Source organism: Rhinopithecus bieti, unplaced genomic scaffold (assembly GCF_001698545.2).
Source record: "Rhinopithecus bieti isolate Rb0 unplaced genomic scaffold, ASM169854v2 scaffold_15676, whole genome shotgun sequence".
In the NCBI taxonomy this organism is placed as follows: domain Eukaryota; kingdom Metazoa; phylum Chordata; class Mammalia; order Primates; family Cercopithecidae; genus Rhinopithecus; species Rhinopithecus bieti.
The window spans coordinates 1,425,401-1,441,413 of NW_016809194.1; the positions used below are offsets into that span (position 1 = coordinate 1,425,401).

Here is a 16,013-nt window from a genome sequence, read left to right on the forward strand (position 1 = left end):
GAGAGAAAACTGTTTATTCAACTAACATTTGTTGAGGACCTAAACTAGGCACCAAACGTTTGTGCTAGGTGTTAGAGAAATAAAAATGAAAATACCACCCCAGCCCTCAAGGAGCTTATTAAACTCCAGGGTGGGAAATTAACACGTATTTTCACAGGTGAGGTATAAACCTTCCCAGGTATTGACTTGCTTGAGACTAAAATTAACACAGTGGAGATTGCAGGTAGGAAGTGGAGTCAAGTGTTCAAAGATTGGCCATAATCAGAGACTGAGTGGGTCCCTCTGTCTGCCAAATGTGGAATCATTACTTTAGGAAGCTGATGCTAGCCTCAGTGTTTCTTTTCCACCAGACTTTGTCCTCAGGAAAAGAGTGAAATTATCACAGACGGGTCTAGATCACTAGAGGAGGGGCAGGGAGCTATCAATCAAAGCATTTTGTAGACAGTGAAGACAGACTTGCTACCAAGCAATGGACTTGCTGCCCAACACACAAAGAAGCCAATACTATGGCACTGGGCTTTGAGAAAAGAAAGGCTGGCCGGGCGCGGTGGCTCACGCCTGTAATCCCAGCACTTTGGGAGGCCGAGGTGGGCGGATCACGAAGTCAGGAGTTCGAGACCAGACTGGCCAACATAGTGAAACTCTGTCTCTACTAAAAAAAATTAGCTGGGCGTGGTGGCGGGCGCCTGTCATCCCAGCTACTCAGGAGGCTAAGGCAGGAGAATCACTTGAACCCAGGAAGTGGAGGTTGCAGTGAGCCGAGATCATGCCACTGCACTCCAGGGTGGGTGACAGAGTGAGACTCCATCTCAGAAAAAAAAAGAAGAAAAGAAAGACTTTGTTCTGAGGTCAACTGCTAAGGAGGCAGCAGTCAAAACTCAAATCTGTCTCCCAGATCTGGGTTTTGGGACAAGTTTTATGGGTTAGGAAGGACAGGTTGGTATGTGAAAGTGCTGGCAGGGCAGGATTTGATTGGAAGGACTTCAAATGAGACGACTTTTGGTAAGGCGTGGGGAGGGGTCTTATCACCAGAAATTCCTAGACAATTGACCCACCCACTTTTGAAAATGTTCCAGTGTTCAGGTTCCACCTATGTCCCAAACTTTTAGTTCCATGGTTGGGGAGAGACTTTGGTTCCAGGTGTCATTTGAGGTCGAAGTTTTCTTTTCTGTGCATGCCCTGGCTGCATAAGTTGCAACTTCTCTGCTCTGTGTCTGCAAAATAACTGGACATTCTGCTATCCACAGAGTAAGGCCAGATAAGACTGGTCTGCTGGTTACAGACTGAAATTCAACCAGAGATGGATGCAGATATGCAGAGGATGTGCTAGGTGAAAGGCTACAGTCTTGAGAAGGTAGACAGAAATAATGTGGTAAATGAAAGCAATAAGGGGAGAAAGAAGACAGATGCTAAGACATGCGCCTGACCATTAGAATTACAGAGTTCTAGAGCTAGAAGGATCATCAGAGGTCATCACATCCACCCCCACCGCAATGCATGACCACAGAAACCGTCTGACAGGAAAGAGTGTGTCCAGTTTTGAAGGATAATCAAACAATCCTGGAGTACAAGGTGTTCATTACAGAGCAAAGCCAGCCCTGGCAGAGCCTGACCTATGGGTGCTCGGCAACTATTATTGAGTCAACCAGCTGCAAAGGCTCAAGGGAAAGGGCTTGCATTTGTCCTTCTCATTCCTCTCAGAGAACTCAAGCGCCTGCTACCTTGCTGTAAAAGGGAAGAAAAGGACTGAGCTACAGAAGATACGTAGGCAGAAGAAACTTAAAAAGGGGTTATAACTCTCATGTGTTCATTTTTTAGACACTGGAACCACACAGGGACTAAAACAGGAGACTCAGGAGTGGCTATAGGACGGGAAAGAAGCAGATGGAAGATGCAGGACTTCCTACATCTTTGTGATTCTACAGGAAAGTGTGTTTACAGGAGCTGGATAAATGTAGCAGGCCTTGGCCACAGGGTCACTTTTGTCTGTACCCCACATTGGCTAATAGAGCCAAAGCTCTGTCACAGCATCGTCTCGGTTGCGGCCATGAGGCCAGGTCACAGCCAGCCTAAGGCAGTGTTGAAGATGAGGAGATGGTGGAATCTGGTACCCCTTGGCGGGGCAGCTACAGGTGAATCCAACCCAGCAGGCACCACTCAACGAAACTACCTTCACCTCCCGGATAGCCACAGCTCAGTGGGCCGCCGCCATTTTACAGCATCACCTCACAGCAAAAAAGCCAGTTCTCACTCCAGTTTTTAACATGTTAAGAATGTGAAACTAGAGCAAATTTCACATAACAATGCATAGTTGTGGTTTTTCTCACAGGGATGTTTCTGCTCCTCCCATTGGCATCTGCTTTAAACATTAAGTGGAATATGTGATCCCAAAACCACTGAATGACTTTGATGTTCGGGATGAAAAAGAAAAGAGTGAAGATGGTAAGCAAGGGGCCGTTTGCTAATTTTTCCCAAATGCATCTGTGAACTCCTCCCCCCATAAAACTTGTTTGCTTTTTAATATGGGGTGTTTTCTCCAGATGACTGTGAAAATTCCTGCTCATTGATGCTACCAGCTGGGACTGGTGGATGGAGAGTTAATCAAAACAATATAAATCTACAGGTTCTCATCTTTCCTCTGCACAACGTTGTCTATGCACCAGAACAAGCCATCTCTCTAGTCTTTATTGTTTTATGTGACAAAAACTTACATGCAATGCTGCCCACCAGGAAGTAAGGTAAGGCAAAATGATGGGGACTAAATGCTGCCTGAAAAATACCTGCTCCAGCCTGGGCAACGTAGTGAAATCGCGTCTCTAAAAAAAATTTTTTTTTTTTTTTTTTTTTGAGACAGAGTTCCGCTCTTGTTGCCCAGGCTGGAATGCAATGGTGCGATCTCGGCTCACTGCAACCTCCACCTCCTGAGTTCAAGTGATTCTCCTGCCTCAGCCTCCTGAGTAGCTGGGATTACAGGCGCCCACCACCACCCCCAGCTAATTTTTTGTATTTTTAGTAGCGACAGGGTTTCACTATGTTGTCCAGGCTGGTCTCAAACTCCTGACCTCAGGCGATCCACCTGACCTGGCCTCCTAAAGTGCTGGGATTACAGGCAAAAAATTAATATTAGCCAGGCACAGTGGTGCGTGCCTATGGTTCCAGCTATTCCAGAGATTGTGGTGGAAGGATCACGAGCATGGGAGGTCAAAGCTGCAGTGAGCTGTGTCCGTGCCAGTACCCTCCAGCCCAGGTGATAGAGCTAGACTCTGCTAAAAAAAGAAAGAAAGAAAAAAGAAAAACCCTGCTCATGGTCTTCACCTAGTTTATACTCCCCATCAGACTACAGCTCTTCATCTCTTCAAGACCTTTCTGCAAGGTTGCTGCTGCATCCCCATTGGGCCCGAAAGGGTCACCCCTCACATGAGAGGCGTGTTTGCATTTTCTTTCTACCTGGGTTTTGACCTGGGTTCTGTGCATGAAAACTTGTCAGGGGACAACCAGCCCAAATCACAGCTGGGAATATCATTATCTGCTGCAACGAGTAGCAGATAATGACCCATAGGGGCTAGTGGACTAATTATTTCTAATGCAGGGCTGGCTTCTCCTCCTGTATCCTCTTCGAAGCATGCTGCTACTAAGTCTCAAAATGTTGACCCACTTTGAGACTTTGGACAGCATATTGCTTATGGATACCCTATTGTCAGCAAAAAAGGACATCCTGCCAAACTACATCTTCTTAGTCCTATTTCCCATAGATAGAAGGGGGAGGATCCTATTCAAAGGTTACAAAACTTGGGGTGGAAGGAAATATTCACCCAAACCATACAAGGTTTTTTTTCTCCGTCATTAAGATATTTGTTGTTCAACTCAGTTGTTAGCACAGGTGGGTATTTGGTAAATATTTGTGAATTGAATGTGTAGCCTCATACCCAAGATTACAGAAAGCAAAAGAGTCAGGAGACAAAAGGATTACAGAATTGGGATTACTTGGAGAAGAACTAAGGACTACCAGTGGCTTTGGTATAAGGATGTTTATATTCTTATTCTAGGAATGAATATTTTCACAGAGCTTCTATTATTCAACATCATTTTAAAGATAATCCAGTAGAGAGGGGTTTCCTGTCACAGAAAACCGTGGCAGTTAGGAAGCAACTCAGGCACTGTTTATCTCTGTGAGGATCCTCAGTGAATTGAGTCATTCCAAAGATGAATAAAGATTCCTTGTTTCCAGAAAATGGAAGGAAATCTCCCAGTGCTGGAGGGAGTAGGGGGAGCAGAGATAATCCATTCTCATCTTTCATATTTGAGTATGAAAAAGAATTGGTGTTTTAAACAAACTTAGAACTTCACCAGATGTGGGTTTTTAGATTTCAGACACAACACTGTCTAGCTGCTTCTAGCCATAGTAAAATCATACCCAGAATAGAGTTTGCTTGCTTCTTGGATATGCAGACTTATTGTCATAAAGATGCCAATTTCCAACCAGATCACTAGAAAATTAATGTAATCCTATGAAAATACTTACTTTTAGACAAGGTGATTTTAAAGTTCATTTGAAAGAATAAGTAATAACGTTAGAAAAATTCTGAAAAAAAAAATAAATGAGCCACCACCAGATATTAAAGCCACAATAATTAAAACTGTGTGGTACTTATGTCTAACAGCCAGGTCAATGGATCAGCATAGAAAATTCAGAAATAAGCACAAATACATATGAGAATCCAGTATGTGACAAAGTAGTATTTCAAATCAGTGAGGAAAAGATGGATTCTCAATAAACTATGTTTGAACAGTTATAGCAATTCAAATGAAGCATGTCATTGATTTCTTAAATTTGAATATTCAGTTATAGCAATTCAAATGAAGCATGTCATTGATTTGTTAAATTTGAATATTCACTTTCAAATATATAAATGCAGTCTATAATGTAACTTGAAGTGGAAATCACCTTGTGTTCATTAGATAAAAATCTACCATTCAATTTAATAAACAGTTATTACTGCAAGAATAAAATGCTGCAATAATTTATGATCAAGAAGTTTATATAGAAAAATTATTATGAACCTGAAAATAGGGAAATAAATTGACAGTCGTTAACATTGAGATATCTTTAGAAAACATTAGATTCTTTTCAAACAATGTCATTTTAATATGTTAAAATGTAAATAATACAAAGCAGATAAAAAATTAGACATAATTCTCATCTTCAGATGATTATTAGGGTACTCAACAGAATAGTCTTTAAAACTATATTTAACTTTGTTTAAGCTATGAGTCTTAAAAAAAATTTAAACAAAAGTCCTATTGGGAATTCTCCACATTTTGTAAAGATGTATTAAAAATGTCAACTTTGTCCAGGTGCAGAGCCCCAGGCCTGTAATCCCAGCACTTTGGGAGGCCGAGACGGGTGGATCACAAGGTCAGGAAATCGAGACCATTCTGGCTAACACAGTGAAACCCCATCTCTACTAAAAATACAAAAAATTAGCCGGGCGTGGTGTCATGCATTTGTAGTCCCAGCTACTCGGGAGGCTGAGGCAGGAGAATCGCTTGAACCCAGGAGACGGAGGTTGCAGTGAGCAGAGATGGCACCACTGCACTCTAGTTGGGCAACAGAGCGAGACTCCGTCTCAAAAAAAAAAAAAAAAAAAAAAAAAAAAAAAAAACCTTAGGCAGAGGGCTCTGCTCCTGTAGTCCCAGCTATTCGGGATGCTGAGGCAGGAGGATCACTTGAGCCCAGGAATTCAAGTCCAGCCTGAACAATACAGAGCTCATCTCTTAAAAAAAAAAAAAAATGAAACTGACTTGTAGCATACTTTATATAAGACATTCAAACAAGATTTTTTTTTTAAAGGCTGTGTGAAATAAACTAATTACTGAATATTTGCAGATAACAATACCAATATTGCAGGGCTTCTAACAAGCAATCTGTTTACATAACCTGGTGAGCCTCACATGAGAACTCCAAGACCCCAGCAGCCTGCCTGACTTCAAATGCAAGGCCAGCAGGCCTGCGACTTCAGCCCTGCTCACCACTTGGAGTTTTTATTCTGTTTCTGACCCTCAAAGATGCATCTTGTTTTTGAGCCTGCCTCTGTCTTCTAAAATTTTCCTTGAAATATTTTACCTATTATTATGTTTGAAGTCATAGAGGTGTGCCAACTCCAGGTGAGAGCTTCAAATGGCATCTCAGGTAACAAGATAATAAAACATGTTACTGAATTCATGGTTTATCTTAAATATTGATTTGTATACTTAAGAATTAGTGATCCTAGAAAGTGTCAGACATAGGTCAAAAGGACAAAGTCTTTTATTTTATTTATTTATTTATTTATTTATTTATTTATTTTTATTTATTTATTTTTTTGAGACGGAGTCTTGCCCTGTCGCCAGGCTGGAGTGCAGGTGGGCCGGATCTCAGCTCAACTGCAAGCTCCGCTCCCGGGTTCACACCTTCTCCTGCCTCAGCCTCCCGAGTAGCGGGACTACAGGCGCCCGCCACCTCGCCCCTAGTTTTTTGTAGTTTTTTTAGTAGAACGGGTTTTTTCACGGTGTTCGCCAGGATGGTCTTCGATCTGCTGACGCCATGATCCGCCCATCTCGGCCTCCCAAAGTGCTGGGATTACAGGCTTGAGCCACCGCGCCCGGCCTTTATTTTTTATTTTTTTTCTGAGACAGAGTCTTGCTCTGTTGCCCAGGCTGGGGTGCAGTGGTACGATCTCGGCTCACTGCAACCTCCACCTCCTGGGTTGAAGCAATTCTCCTGCCTCAGCCTCCAGAGTAGCTGGGATTACAGGCACCCGCCACCATGCCTGGCTAATTTTTGTATTTTTAGTAGAGACGGGGGTTTCACCATGTTGGCCAGGCTGGTCTTGAACTCCTGACCTCGTGATCAGCCCGCATCGGCCTCTCAAAGTGCTGGGATTATAGGCGTGAGCCACCGTGCCTGGCCTTTTTTTTTTTTAAGACAGGGTCTCACTTGGTCACCCAGGCTGGAGTGCAGTGGTGCAATCATGGCTCACTGCAGCCTCCATCTCCCCAGGGTCAGGTGATCCTCCCTCCTCAGCCTCCTGAGTAGCTGGGACTTACAGGCATGTGCCACCACATCCAGCGAATTTTTTGCATTTGTTGTAGAGACAGGGTTTTATCATGTTGGCCAGGCTGGTGTCAAACTCCTGGACTCAAAGGATCCACAAACCTCAGCCTCCCAAAGTGCTGGATTACTGGCGTGAGCCACCACACCCGGCTAGTGTCTCATTTTTAGTGTGTGTATGGGGGCCTTCTGTGAGCCCTAAAGCCATGTGGGCAGATTCCACAGTAATGAGTGCCCTGAACATATACATAATAGGATCTGCCTACTCATTTCCTTTTCTTAAAGTAGATAATACCTTGGACCAACAGCAAGATCTTTTCTCAGTTTAGCCTGATGGAGCTGCTTCTGCACCAAACATTCTATGACTCGAACTGCAACTTCAGACTTGAAATCATTTTTATTGTGTCCTGTTTAAAATCACAATTTCTACAGCAACTAAATAATTCATAGCCACTCACTCCCTTGTTAGTATTGAGGCCTGTCTGTTCTAGTGTAGAGCAGAACACTAGTATGTAATATCCTCTAGTGGTGAGTTTATGCATTAAGAAAATCTCGTTGCTGCTGATCTACTGTTGATGTTTGTGGAATGGTATTAGGAAATCCTGTGCTCTTTGCCTTCAGGCTCATCTTATCGCTTGACTTTAGCTCCTTTCACTGAAAGCTCGCATGTTAAGATATGCTAACTCCCAAAGTTCCTATTTTCCTAAACTGCAAAAACAAGTCTTTCAGATTTTCAAAATTCAATGCAGATTTGTTAGAAAACGATTCTACAAAATGTGTTAATAAGATCTTTGGTTTTAGTTTGGTATGGATGGGGGTGGGGGGGCAGGAAGCTGGGAGAAGGTGGGTGAGGGGGCTGAGATGGGTACTCAGGTGCTTCTACTCTGTAATTCTGGTTTGGCAACATCTTAAGGGAGAAATTCTGAACACACCCCGACCTCCCCCATTCCCAACACACAAGGTAAGGGATGTCCACACTTAAAAAACACATTCACAGGCTGGGCGCAGTGGTTCACCCCTGTAATCCCAGCACTTTGGGAGGCCGAGGCAGGCAGATCCACTTGAGCTCAAGGGTTTGAGACTAGGGTGGACAACATGGTGAAACCCTTTCTCTACTAAAAATACAAAAATTTAGCGCAGCATGGTGGTGTGCGTCTGTAGTCCCAGCTACTTGGGAGGCTGAGACAGGAGAACTGCCTGAGCCTGGGAGGCAGAGGTTGCAGTGAGGGGAGATGGCACCTCTGTACTCTAGCCTGGGCAACAGAGCAAGACCTTGTCTCAAAACACACACACACACACTCACAACAGCACATGCTGGGGTAGCAGCAATTCCCAGGGATCTACTTCCAACCCCAATGTTTCTCAAATACTCAGGAAAGCCTCGTTAAGTAGGAATAGCACTCGAAGAATGCTACCAAGAGCTGCAACAGATTCTAGGCAGGGTCTGCCCTGTACCATTTCACTGATGGCCACAAATGCCACCCGACAACCCTCACAGGATTCTCTAGCTTCTCAGCTTACTGCCATATGAGGTCAGTTTCCTTTCCCACCATTAATCACCACATGCCCATTTCTATAAACCTATTTTGGGAAGTTTAATCAAGAATCAGTCAACTGAAAAAAATTAAGGAGATTTATTCTTTATTCTGGTAATGACCAGACAACTAATCTGAATAAGGCACATTCATCAGCACCTGTAAGAAACAAATACAAAAGCAATCCCTGTTATAAAGAAAGGGAGTGCTGAGAAGTGGGACATTAATACTGACAAAGCCGAAATTTGTTAAGTACAAATAAGCAATATGCAATTGGGTTTGAAAGTCAATGTGCTGTTTCTTTTATGACAGGAAAGGCCAATGGGTTTAAATTTCCCGTGCTCTCTGATGAACCAGGAGGAACTGCCTGGAGCTTTGTGTCGATGGTCCTTAGGCCTAGAAGGAACACAGGGAGTAGGGCTGTGACTGCCTGGGGGCCTGGCCAACTCTGCCCCTTGCAAGGTGACTCAGCCTGTTGCTTCCCAAGTCTAAAATGTTCTTTTTGGTTCATGTAACTGCCCTTAGCCAAAGGCAAATTTAGTTTATAAGCCTCAGGGAGGAAAAGCAGGAGACCATTTGCCAAATAAGCACCAATTTATGGGCTTTTCAAGACATCAAAGCAAGAGGACACAGATAATGCAGATAATACTGGAAGGAAAGGTACTGAAGACTAAGGTCTTTACCTCTTTGCAGATTAGGGGATACTGATTGTGTTCTCAGGCCATTCGGATTGGCCTATAGAGATACAGAGGCTATAGCACAGTTTACCAACATGGCATGTTCTCACTCGTAAGTGGGAACTGAACAAAGAAAACACTTGGACACAGGGCAGGGAACATCACACACCGGGGCCTCCTGGGGGAGGGACAGCATTAGGAGAAATACCTAATGTAGATGACGGGTTGATGGGTGCAGCAAACCAACATGGCACATGTATACCTATGTAACAAACCTGCACGTTGTGCACATATACCCTAGAACTTAAAGTATAATAATAATAATGCAAAGAAGTTATAGCACAGTTTATTAGCTCGAAATGAATTTTAACAGCCGCGTCTCGGTCTGAATGAGGCAAATTTAGGCCCATATCATTAGGTATTTCACAACTTAATACCTAAAGTTTAACATAAATTTACAAAAATAAGGCTTAAAGTCATCTGGAGAAACTGTTTTACAGATATCTCAACTTTATTTTGCTCTCTCTAGAATTAACATCTTTGCAAATATATTATTCAACCAAGCATTTGCCACAAAAATAAGCGTCAGCTTTCCCATTGGATGAGTGTTCCAGCTACTTGAATTGTGAAAAACAAAAAACCACCATGACTTCTCAACAAATACATTTCAAGATGAAATATGCTCAGATTGACAAACGAGATATTAAAATGGAGACTGACATAGAACTACATAGTCAACTTGAAAAACACAAGAAGAGAATGCTCCTATAAAATGATATATTACTGGCTTTACAAAGACATACTGGTTTATGTTTACAACTATGTTTTATTTTCAAATGATAAAGGAAAGGCTTCATGTTGCTATTTGAAAGTACTTCTCAACTAGCCAGGCATGGTGGCGTGTGCCTGTAATCCCTGAAGTAGGAGGATCAACCTCTTGAGGCCAGGAGGTCCAGGCTGCAGTGAGCCGTGATTGTGCCAACTGCACCATAGTTTGGGTGACAGAGTGAGACCCTGTCTTTAAAACAAAGTATTTCTCTGCAAGTAAATTTTATGGATATCATTTTCATTCTGATTAAATAAATTATTACCCTAATCAACTATTATTTATTATTTTCTATTTAACATCCATTTTTGAAGTGCCAGAGACCTGCTGTGTGGCATAGAGTTTGGTCAGATATACACAAATGCCATGCTGGTGAAGATCATCTGAATAATTATCACTTTCCCATGCTATATTTGTTATATTTTAATATCACTGCTCATTGTGTTTCCTGTCTTTAATAAAGTATAAATCAAGCAATTAAAAGCTGTTTAGGCTGGGTGCGGTGGCTCACGCCTGTAATCCCAGCACTTTGGGAGGCCGAGGCGGGTAGATCACTGGAGGTCAGGAGTTCGAGACCAGCCTGGCCAACGTGGGGAAACCCTGTCTCTACCAAAAATACAAAAATTAGCTGGGCGTGATGGCACGTGCCTGTAATCCAGCTACTTGGGAGCCTGAGGCAGGAGAATCGCTTGAACCTGGGAGGCGGTGGTTGCAGCGAGCCAAGTTTGCACTATTGCACTCCAGCATGGACAAGAAAGAGACTCTGTCTCAAAAAAAAAAGCTATTTAAAAGGTCAAAATCATCTCAGCAGCTAGCACTATTTAATGAGTCATTAGCTGAGAGAATGGTGGGTTACCGGCATGCTGAGCCTCACTAACCACCATAAACTTGGGGGCTTCAAATGAAATGTATTGAAATTTCTTTACTGCTTTTTAAAATAGAAATATGAAACAAATTAGCATCACTATTTTAGTGATATGAACCCCTTTAGTGATATGAACTTCTCTGCCAACCCTGGAAACTAACCAGAAAACCTAAAATTTACCCTAAGGGAAGAAAAACCTCAAGTCCAAAGACAGTTTCTGATTCCACCAATTGGTTCTACGATTCTGGGATTACTCAAGAAGTAATTTATATTAATAGACAGCGTAATGAAAGTTGTTCTATTAGAGTAACTAAATGGCAATGTTTAGGTATCATGTACGATATTGTATGCCTACAAATCATTTTTCTAAGTCAAATAAACAAATTATCTATGACAATAAAAGATGAATTACTAGACACAGAAAAGAAAATCTGAAACCTTAAAAAATGTAAAGAATAGGCCAGGCACGGTGGCTCACGTCTGTAATCCCAGCACTTTGGGAGGCTGAGGCCGACGGATCACGAGGTCAGGAGATCGAGACAATCCTGGCTAACACAGTGAAACCCTGTCTCTACTAAAAATACAAAAAAAAAAAAAAATTAGCCAGATGTCGTGGTGGGCACCTGTAGTCCCAGCTACTTGGGAGGCTGAGGCAGGAGAATGGCGTGAACCCGGGAGGCGGAGCTTGCAGTGAGCTGAGATCGCACCACTGCACTCCAGCCTGGGCGACAGAGCAAGACTGCGTCTCAACACACACACACACACACAGTAAAGAATAGAAACAAATAGAAATTAACCTAAGAGAATACATTAGATAATAGATTTGAATTATCTGTACATTTATAAAATATAGTATCACATTTAAAAAGTCATTTTAGTAATGAGAAGACCCAGAGCTAATACACTGCTTCTTTTAAAAATGATTTTTGAGGCCAGGTGTGGTGGCTCATGCCTATAACCCTACCATTTTGAAAGACCAAGGTGGGCGGATCAGTTGAGGCCAGGAGTTCGAGACCAGCGTGGACAACACAGCAAAACCTCGTCTCTAATAAAAATACAAAAATTAGCTGGGCATTGTGGTGTGTGCCTGTAATCCCAGCTACTGGGGAGGCTGAGGCACAAGAATCACTTGAACCCAGGAGGCATAGGTTACAGTGAGGTGAGACTGTGCTACTGCATTTCAGCCTGGGTGACAGAGTAAGACCCTCTCTAAAAAAAAAAAAAAAAAAAAAAATGTTTGAGGTTGGATGCATTGGGTCACATCTGTAATCCAAACACTTTGGGAGGCCGAGGTGGGAGGTTCACTTGAGGCCAGGAGTTCAAGACCAGCCTGGCAACATGGTGAGACCCCGTCTCTATACAAAATAGAGTGGTAGAGTGGTGTGGTAGTATGCACTTGTAGTCCCAGCTACTCAGGAGGCTAAGGTGGGAGGATTGCTTGAGACCAGGAGTTTAAAGCTACAGTGAGCTATGATCAAGCCACTGCACTCCAGCTTGGGAGTCAGAGTGAGACTCCATCTCAAAAAAAAAAGACTTTCGAAATAGTGGACAGAAAACTAACAACACTCTCAATTGATTGCACTACACGTGGAAGGAAAAGTGTTTTTAAAAAGGCTAAATAAAAGCCATTGTGACTTTAGAAATTTATTTTTCTAAATTATTTTGAAAGGAAATGATGAAAAACCATATTCGACTGAATGACGAAACAAGAATATGCGTCATACTGGTTCCTTTACAGATCTGAGGTAGCACAGGTCAGCAGGCCAATATAATAGTTGTACAAGGCAACACTGGTTTTGTGGATGTAATGTTAGCATCTAAGATCTAAAAAGACAGAAAAAATGTGCATATAGTATATAGATTTTCCTTCAACTTCCTCTGCTTCTATACTGGATTGACATTTACATTACATTCACCATGCTTTAACTTTTTGTTCAGGTCTTTTCCCAAATCTCTTAGAAGATTCCTTCAAAGTCCCAAATGCAAAATCTTCCTTCAGGTATGCCCCTACACTCAATTAAGCAATTACTCAATTGTAATCTTTTTAGGTATCAATAAAGATCCCTGTATCATCTTAGTGTTTCCTAAAATCTTTCCATACTTTTATCAGACTTCTTAAATATATACATACAATCTCATATAATGGAGAGGCCAAAACCTAGTTGAAACATTCCAGGATTATGATAATAGTCTATATAATAGAACAGACCCCTTGTTAGGTCGAGATCATTTTACTAGAGTTCTGCTTTCAGAGCTCAAACGCTAATCAACTACTGTCTCCATACAAACTGTTTTCAATATTTCTTACAATCACAGAACATGGTCCAACAGTCAGTACTGAACATCAAAACCTCTGAGAATCTACCCACCATTTCTGCTTCCTCTCACTAAGTATAATATCTCTTGGATTTCTCTAATTTTTAACTTAATGGTACTTCTATAACTAGGTGGTCAAGAAATGAGCTGTATTACATAATGTTCCATCACTGCATAGAAATAAACTGGTAAAGTTATGCCAAGTGTTCATATAAAACTTATTATTAAATTGGTTATTCAAAAATAATTTTTTAAAATAAAACAAATAAATTGATTATTAAAATATGTTCTGCTGAAAGTCTACAAACTCTCACCCTAGACAAGTATAAAATTCCATGCAGAGGGGACAAAAATGATGATTAACAGAAATGAACAAAAGCATCAGAGACATGCTAGTAAACGCTAGCTTATACATTCTGCTGTTCATGTATAGATCTTTAGTGTTCATAAATAATGTATCTATATGATAAACCTGTATTTCATCTTCCTACTCATAAGATTTAATACATTCAATTTTTTTTACATATTTCCTATGTCCTAAGATGTTTTTTCACTTAATGGTTTTCAAACTTGAGTATCAGTGAAACTCTTTGTTCCAATGAAATCTCATAGACAACTCTGACATATAAAACAGTTAAAAGCAGAACTGCTCTGATACAAAGGGGAAGGGTGCCAGTAGACACAGTTTGAAAATTACTGCTGTAAATCATTCAAGAAAAGCTGAAGTAGAGATACAGCCAATTGGAATTTCTTCATTTTCAATGATTATAAACAATTTCCCCATTGGTTCTCATTTTTAAGAACGTTTGAGTACAGCTGTTTATTCTGTACTGAGGTACACTTATACCTCAGCTGAATGGAATAAAAGCACAGTGCCTTACATGTAGTATTTAGGTAGGTACTTAATGGTTTGAATTCTTATTTCTTTTATCATACTACTCAAAACTGTAAAATTAATATAAGATATAATCCCATAACTTTAGATTATTAAAGTGAGGTTTGAAAATACTCAACATGTGATAGAAAAATTTTCTAAAAGTTATCATTGCTTCATAATTCTAATTGCTTTCATCCAAGTCCAAACACCATCCAAAAGGCTCTTCAGAGTCTCACTCAAGAAAAAAAAAATCACTCTGTAGTTACTCTAAGAAGAGTATCTTCCTGTGCAATTTTTAAAAAATTCTCATATATATCATCCATACTTCAAACCTGATTTGGTCCAAATGGCAAAGAAAAAAAGTCAGGTTAATTTTAGTTTTGTCAAGGCTTAGATTAGAAAGATTTTACAAGAAGTAAAAAATAAAACTTGTTTCTAAAATAAGCTCATTTTGTTTTCAGGCTATTTCCTCAACCTATTTTATCAACCTCCTTCCACATAAATGAAAGGCCTTTAAACAAACTTTTTCATAAACATATACCTTCTGTAACCAACTTTGTGCTTAGCTTTAGAAAAGGCACCCCTGTTCTTCAATGCTCCTCACTGGCTGGACTGGCAGTACCAGGTGTGAAATTCGGCTCCACAGCCCACTCAATTTGTCTGAGTCCATGTGGTTGAAGGAGCTGGGAGTGTCAGAGTTGGTAAACTTGGCCCAGAGTAAGTCTCTCACTTTTTCTTCAGTTTCCCTTGGGCCTACACTTGCTTCTAATGTTTCCTCTTCTAGCAGAACAGTCAGGACCAGGGCCACATCTTTAAAGGCAGCATTCTCATGATCACAATACTTGTAGAAGATCAAAGTGGAGCCGGCAGGAAAGGATTCGAAGTGGTGTACCACAGCAGCCTTCTGGCCATTCTCAAACCCATAGCTCAGCTCCAGGTCAACCAACAGCTTGACCGTGTCACTGTCCTGCCAGGTCCTTCCAGCCCCATCAATCTGAATGGCAGAGACTTTCTGGGAAGAAGTGTAGGCGTCTGCAACATGGTGGCTCAGGCACTTCAGGGTCTCTCTTCCCTCCTGAGCTGCTGTAAATATGATGGTGGCTGGCTCAGTGGGGTTGGAAGCATTGAGGTGCTTCTGGAGAAACTTCCGTCCTCTCTGCCACAGGAAGGAACTCTGGCCTGGAAATTTATCTTTCAATTGGCTAAACTGGGCCAAAAAGGCCTCCAAAGCTGGATTTTTGGGCACTTGCTGGGCTGGAGAGGAATAGTAGCTATTCACAGAACTTGCCACAACAGCCACAACCAGGAAGAGAAGAAAGATAGGGCCTGTCAAAAGAATGAGAAAAGAACAGAAAATTACAGAGAACACAAGCCAGAAACAAAGCCTATGGTAAACTAAAACGAGGCAGAAATACCATCAGGTTTTACTAGGAGCAATAAGTTTCTTTTGCATAAATTGTTTAAACTTTTAATCCACCAGAAGTACCTCTTCTCTAATCTCTTCTCAGATTTAATTATTTGAAGATATCTTTGTTGAAAGACAAAACCTTCATGGAAGAGTTAAGTACTCAGTAAAAAATTTAAAAAAATAAAAGGTAAAAGCTGAGTCTATGTATTTGTTTTATAACTAATGATGTAATTTAGACATAAGTGATCAAGATTTTCTTCCATCTTCTCAATGCACCTACTACCTATAGCTGACCATTTTTTTTAGGAGTCATAACTTTAAAATGCGCTTGAAAATTTAATATTCTCTAATTAGAAAAGCAGTTTTTGTTTCTTATTNTTGAAGATATCTTTGTTGAAAGACAAAACCTTCATGGAAGA

General features: G+C 41.2%; 1 protein-coding gene and 1 long non-coding RNA gene across 6 annotated transcripts in view; one reads left to right on the plus strand and one right to left on the minus strand.

Annotated features, from left to right (window-relative positions):
- The first annotated feature begins 1,707 nt into the window (after positions 1–1,707).
- Positions 1,708–9,916, plus strand: LOC108539872 (uncharacterized). 2 transcript variants are annotated; one of them, XR_001888509.1, is made up of 4 exons: positions 1,708–2,132; positions 2,330–2,442; positions 2,541–2,738; positions 9,832–9,916. It is a non-coding gene; the product is annotated as an uncharacterized LOC108539872 (long non-coding RNA). The 2 variants fall into 2 exon arrangements; XR_001888508.1 differs by having other exon boundaries at positions 1,708–2,442.
- The window catches only part of LOC108539869 (torsin-1A-interacting protein 2), a 40,158-nt gene continuing 33,777 nt past the window's right edge, over positions 9,633–16,013 (minus strand). For 2 of the 4 annotated variants that reach the window (XM_017888801.1, XM_017888798.1), the window contains one exon: positions 9,633–15,512. In XM_017888801.1, the coding sequence (XP_017744290.1) occupies positions 14,755–15,512 (758 nt within the window). In that variant the 3' untranslated portion in view covers positions 9,633–14,754. The remainder of the gene's footprint in view (positions 15,513–16,013) is intronic. The other 2 variants (XM_017888800.1, XM_017888799.1) reach the window with 2 other exon arrangements.